General features: G+C 40.0%; 1 protein-coding gene across 2 annotated transcripts; it reads right to left on the bottom strand.

Annotated features, from left to right (window-relative positions):
• Window positions 1-2,820: 2,820 nt before the first annotated feature.
• mrpl27 (mitochondrial ribosomal protein L27) lies at window positions 2,821-6,025 on the bottom strand. Of its 2 annotated transcripts, none has more exons than XM_076999907.1 (4): window positions 5,922-6,025; window positions 5,352-5,480; window positions 3,952-4,019; window positions 2,821-3,251 (listed from the first exon to the last, which is right to left on the bottom strand). In XM_076999907.1, the coding sequence occupies exons 1-4, from the start codon at window positions 5,959-5,961 to the stop codon at window positions 3,045-3,047; spliced, it is 444 nt and encodes a 147-aa protein (XP_076856022.1). In that variant the 5' UTR covers window positions 5,962-6,025; the 3' UTR covers window positions 2,821-3,044. The 2 variants fall into 2 exon arrangements, with proteins under 2 accessions (XP_076856022.1, XP_076856023.1); XM_076999908.1 differs by having other exon boundaries at window positions 5,818-5,931.
• Between the last annotated feature and the right edge of the window lie 40 nt (window positions 6,026-6,065).

Genomic DNA, 6,065 nt, shown 5'->3' with positions numbered 1-6,065 from the left:
CCTCTCCCTTGAGGACAGACAATCAAACGTACTCGTCCACATTAAAGTCATCAACTCCTCTATTAACCATAAAAAAAGCCCCAATGAAAAAAAAGTCAATGGTGTTATATATTTTCAATAAAGCATGATTTACAGTGTGGAGTCAAGATTCTTCTCTTTTGTTAAGCCTCTTAAGTGAAGGGCAGTATGATCTAAAGTAATACATTTTGAATTTGAAAGTAAGTCTTAAAGTTTCCAGTGGGCATTTTGGGATAGGCTCTCTATCATTTGACCATGAAGCTACTTCTACATGACATACTGAACCAATCAGAGATGATCTATGCTCATTCAGCACGGCCAGCAGAACATGCCCAGCAAGTGCATATATAGTTGTTGCTAAGCAACAGAATGGCTTGTATTTGAGGCTCATTTTTCTATGTGCAGTTGTGACAATTATGCAGCAATATGTCACATGGACACTCTGATAACATCCGTTATTGACAAAACATGAATATTTTATGTATCCAGTAATAAGAAACAGGTGACCTCTCTAAAATATTTTATTTTGGATTCTGGTACACAGCAATTGGAGTTCGTATGACTGTGAGACCTATAAAGAGGGTATTTCCTGGACCACAACTGAAACACACCAACGTGCTCAAAGCCTGGTGGATGGAGCTGGTGTGTTTCAGAGGGGTGGGCTCACCAGACACTGCCTGTTAAGAAAGTGTCATAAATCTCGGCACGTTTGTTGGCCTGTTTCAACCTTTCAGCCTTTAAAACCTGATTCAAGAGAATTCGTTCGGTATTCAGCAAATCAGGCAAAGTTAGTATGATTAGTTGTGTGATTGCTTGTTGCATTCAATATACTACAAGAAAGATTTCACACAGCTACCATTTTCATTAGTTCAAATGTGGGAATGGGCATTTAGGGGGTAATGGAAGTACCAAAATGCCAAGAAAGGCAGTAGCAGAGAGCACATCTCCATGGTGATGAGGGGCAATTAAACAGCCTCCTCCTTCGCCTCCTCATTCTTCTTCCAACACTGGTACACAAACACCACAGACCAGGCTGCTGGGAGGTCAACCTGCTGGGGGCTCCTTTACACAGCTACACCCACTTTACATTTACATTTATGGCATTTAGCAGACGCTCTTATCCAGAGCGACTTATAAAAGTGCTACGTAGTTGCTTGGAATCTCCAAGGTAGTATAGATAGTCCTGAACACAAGGTACTCTAAGCTGGAAAAACCACTAGACGAAAGTCATATGATACCTAACAATTATGCCAAGTCATTATTATACCTGAATATACACATCACCTGAGGAAAAAGACAGTAAGCTATTCCTATAACCCAATTATGCACAATACCTGAGAAAAAGACAGTAAGACTACATGCTTACTGCAATACAAAATGGCCAAGAATACTTAATATACACACCATGATGTTAGTGGAAACCTTGGATTTTTCGAAATATAACTCAACCAAGGCTTCCTGAACATCTCCAACCAACCAACTAGAAAATGTAAGTTAATCTTAATTAATATACCTCAGGAAGAATAATCTGCCCTTATGCTCTACTCTGTTGTTTGTAAAAAAGAAGAAGGAAGCAATCAAACCGCTTGTTGAGAGTGGAACAGCTCTGACATCACTCCACAGACACAAGATCTCTATTCAGGCCACTGCTAATCATACCATTTCAGCAGACCTCCCTAATTCTGCACATAATCTTATTGTAGAGAATCCTCGCTGTACCAATATCCATCTCCTCCTGAACATTCCATAAGGAAAATAATCCTGGATGTCCTATTGTACATGTTGCTGCCCAGCAGAATTATATTCTAGTTTCTAGATGACATGTTTCAACCAATTGTTCAGTCTTTACCTATATACTCTTCACTTTCTACAAATCATTGAACACCTGAAAGGACAAACTGAAAGAACAAACTCTACTTGCCTGATTTTATCAATTAATATTTAAAGGTCTGTACACATTCAATCTTAATGATTATAGTCTAAGAGCTTTAACAGATTTTCTTGATGCCTTAGAAGAACCCTCCTACAGACTAAGACTGGCTGAATTTGTGTTGAATCTGAACTGCTTCACTTGTGACTCCAAGTACTATTCACAAATAAGAGGAATCCGTATGAGTACTTAAACGTGGCCATCTTATTCCAGCCACTGTTGATTTGTTCAGAAACACTTTTTGAACAATACACTGTATTTGTACCCTTACAAACTGAGATGCATTGATGACATTTTTGGCATTGCTACATACATATCAGAAGCACTGCTAACTTCAGCTGGGTGTTTACCCTCACGAGTGGCTGGCGGTTGACAATAATCCAGCTCAAGGCTGTTCGTTTGCTTCCTCGATTCTCCTGTATTTTGATACCTTTACATTGTCTGTCTGTATACCCTCTACTTCATAATGTTTACACAGAGTTCCAATGATCTCTGTGAACAGGACTTCCTCTCCCATGATGGCTGTGTTATGACATTCAGGAAGATGACTGCAGACTGTGTACATTGCCTGGTAACCTGCATACCTCTTATGCAGATAAAAGCACCACGTTTTACACAATGTGTTTTACATATATAATGCATGTTACATATTTTCTTGCTATAAAGCATCTGTTTAGCCTAAAATGTTGCATGCATGCATTCTAGTTTGTCTTGGTCTTTGAAAAGTCTCATTAAAAGCCCCAGCCCCTGTACCATAGGGGTTGAGGTTTTTCAGCTTTCCATCACCTCCTATAAGAACTGAATAAAGAAATAATAACGCTGACGTCTTGTTTTCCTCGTGAAATGCCTCTGAGAACCTAAACCGAGCCATGTTGTACTTTGAAGTTTTAATAGCACATTTATTAACATGACTGCATAAGAGAGGACAAAATAAAGGACTGTTCCACTACTGCCAGCGTTGAGCATGACAAGTTCCATGTGCCACTGTCATTCATTATTCCGTTCAGTCTGTCATAATATTCCTCAGAATCACAAACGTAAAACAGCTTGAGTCAATACAAATACAAACTTGGTCAATACAAGTCTCTCGCTGTCCTCAAACCATGTCTACGAGTTTGAAGTTGTTCTCCTGTTTTGTGGGTACGACATGGATGAAGGACTTGTAGAGAACGGCTCCTTTGGGAAGGTTGACGATGACGTCTTTGGCTTCGGCACTGCGAGGCAGGGGAATGTACACCTCCTTGGTGAACCTAACAACTCCATCCTCCAGTGCAAACAGGGTGTTGTTCGATCCTTTACCCACCTATCAGAAATGAGCATGTAGTTTATATAGAGTACATTTCCATATGCCTACGAATCAATAAATCTGTCATATTAGCTATACATTTCCATATGCCTGCAAATTCCATCTCTGTGGTTGCTTCTTATTGTTACCTTTTTATCTGGCGTACGTGTCGTACCCTTTACCTGTAGCATAGTGCAATTATACACAGGATAAAATGTAAAATATCCCGTGCCAAACCATTCGAATTTCATATAAAGCCCAGCATTCATACTAGCAATCAAAGTATCACAGGCTCTTCAAAGGGGTCATGAGGTAGGCAGCATCCTTTGGCTGTGTTGTGCTGCATTAAGTGCAGTAGGCCTAAGACTTCATCAGTGAGGTCTTATAACCCAGCTCCACCCCCACTGCTTCCCAAGCCACACCTCTTTAAGCACAAGCTGGCCTGCCTGGTGAAGAAGGCCGTACCCAGTAGTGTATGTTCAGTGCCCCCAGTCCCATACGGGCTTTATGTACTGGTCCAATAGCACGCACAACTGCACTGCCTGTACTACCAGTCACTTCCTAACCCATAATGTTCACACTAGCCTCCCCAACATTTTACTTAACACATCACTGCAGAATTAAACCAATGTTGTACATTCAGAAATGCATGTGACAAATGTGAAAGTGATGTAGAGAGTGTACTGAATAATGAGGATAATATAAAGAATTCTCTTACATGAGCTCCTGGATGCCAACGCAATGCGCGCTGCGTAGCAAGGATATTTCCAGCATGAACAAAGTTTCCTTTAAAGACCAAGAAAAACGTGTGAAAGAAGTGACAAGAAAACAGAATTAGCTTCCACACCAATTGTAAAGGCAGTATACATATTACACTGTTTGCTCATATAATTGCATTTTATCATATAAAGGGGAGCAAGTGTTACCATTCAATGAAATGGTTCTCCCCCCTCAGTTTCTCTTCATAAATCTAGCACTAGAATTTGAACTATGCTAATGTTTAAAAGCAAGTTAGCCACACAGAAGACAATGTAATAATAATGGATTAATTTTAACACTAGCCACATATAAATTACCTAAATCACAAATTAGATCACTACAGCAAAGGCATGTTATTTACATTAGCAAATGTATTGGTTGAGTTAGCAAACGGGGTTAGATACAAGCTTGTAAAATTAGAAACCACACAATGTAACAAGCTTGATGCAAAAAAATCTCATGTTATGTCTCAAGGGAATGCTAAAAGTAGATAGAAGTAGCTAGATCAGGCATAAGCAATAAGAGAGATAAAAAGAGAAGGCAAAGGAGTGACAACAGGGAGAAGGAGTGAAAACCCACACACAATCTTGCCATTATGACTGACTGGCAAAGAGAGGCGGACTGTTCCTCCTTTAATTCTACGTGCCTTAGTATAACAGGTAGTCTAGAAACACCCGTCACATAGTAAAGGAATTAAAAGAGTAAGGGATTAGTACTTCCTTGCTGAAAAGATGAGGGTGTCTGTAAACGCTACCCTCTTGATTCTTAAAGATGAGGGTGTCTGTAAATGTGACCCTCTTTTTTTTTTTTTAAAGATGAAGGCGTCTGTAAACTTTACCCTCTTGTTTCTTAAAGATAAGGGTGTCTGTAAACGTTACCCTCTTGTTTCTTAAAGATGAGGGTGTCTGTAAATGTTACCCTCTTTTTTTTTTAAAGATGAAGGCGTCTGTAAACTTTACCCTCTTGTTTCTTAAAGATGAGGGTATCTGTAAACGTTACCCTCTTGTTTCTTAAAGATGAGGGTGTCTGTGAACGTTACCCTCTTGTTTCTTAAAGATGAGGGTGTCTGTGAACGTTACCCTCTTGTTTCTTAAAGATGAGGGTGTCTGTAAACGTTACCCTCTTGTTTCTTGAAGATGAGGGTGTCTGTAAACGTTACCCTCTTGTTTCTTGAAGATGAGGGTGTCTGTAAACGTTACCCTCTTGTTTCTTAAAGATGAGGGTGTCTGTAAACGTTACCCTCTTGATTCTTAAAGATGAGGGTGTCTGTAAACGTTACCCTCTTGTTTCTTAAAGATGAGGGTGTCTGTAAACGTTACCCTCTTGTTTCTTAAGGATGAGGGTGTCTGTAAACGTTACCCTCTTGTTTCTTAAAGCCGTATCTGCGTCCTGGACTTTTTCCTCCCGAATTTCTACTGCTGCCACCAGACTTCTTCGAGGCAAATCTTGTAGAAATAACTACTGGTGCCTCACATGTCATTAGAATACCTGCAAAAACAGAGACAAAATACTGACACAAGGCTTTATTTTCTCAGAACATGCCTGAATTCATTTGACCGAATCTACGACCTTCTACACGTGACCGGGTAGTAGCTAGCTAGTTGGGTCTCACCACAACCATCACAACCGTGGACATGTTATACGGTAATTGCAGAAACAAAACATTTGCTATTTAACTAACTTAGTTTAGTGTGTCAGTATGTCGGCTGCTATGTGAAATTGTTAGAACTACATACATGTTGACTAGCCAAGTACATCTATTACTAGGTGAACAAGGAGAACCAGCTGTCAACTGGGCTGATTAGACGATAATTCACAAGGTTACCCAGATCAGAATCACATTATTCGCCAGTACTTGTTATCTTGAGGTTATCTCGAAATTTGCGTGGGTAGATAGCAGAAACTACGACTTAAACAACAAAAACCTACCAGCCCTGGGTCTTAATAATAAGGACATCAGCGCAGCCATCTTGCTTTTTTACGACACTCACGCGCACTGTGATCGCTGCGCTTCAAATCCCGCGAGATTTAAGAGCCTCAAACTGCGGGGTATTATATATCAACAATATCAAT

The sequence above is a fragment of the Brachyhypopomus gauderio genome, chromosome 3 (genome assembly GCF_052324685.1).
Source record: "Brachyhypopomus gauderio isolate BG-103 chromosome 3, BGAUD_0.2, whole genome shotgun sequence".
NCBI classification, from domain to species: Eukaryota; Metazoa; Chordata; class Actinopteri; order Gymnotiformes; family Hypopomidae; genus Brachyhypopomus; species Brachyhypopomus gauderio.
The sequence above is the reverse complement of the archived record's forward strand: the minus strand, read 5'-3'. Positions and strand labels throughout refer to the sequence as shown.

Excerpts from the sequence above, each read along its gene's own strand:
- mrpl27 (XM_076999907.1), bottom strand. The coding sequence starts at position 5,961 with ATGGCTGCGCTGATGTCCTTATTATTAAGACCCAGGGCTG. Across the intron at positions 4,020-5,351 it reads CGGCTTTAAGAAACAAGAGG|GAAACTTTGTTCATGCTGGA; the intron begins GTAACGTTTACA and ends TGGTCTTTAAAG. Across the intron at positions 3,252-3,951 it reads GTTGGCATCCAGGAGCTCAT|GTGGGTAAAGGATCGAACAA; the intron begins GTAAGAGAATTC and ends CATTTCTGATAG.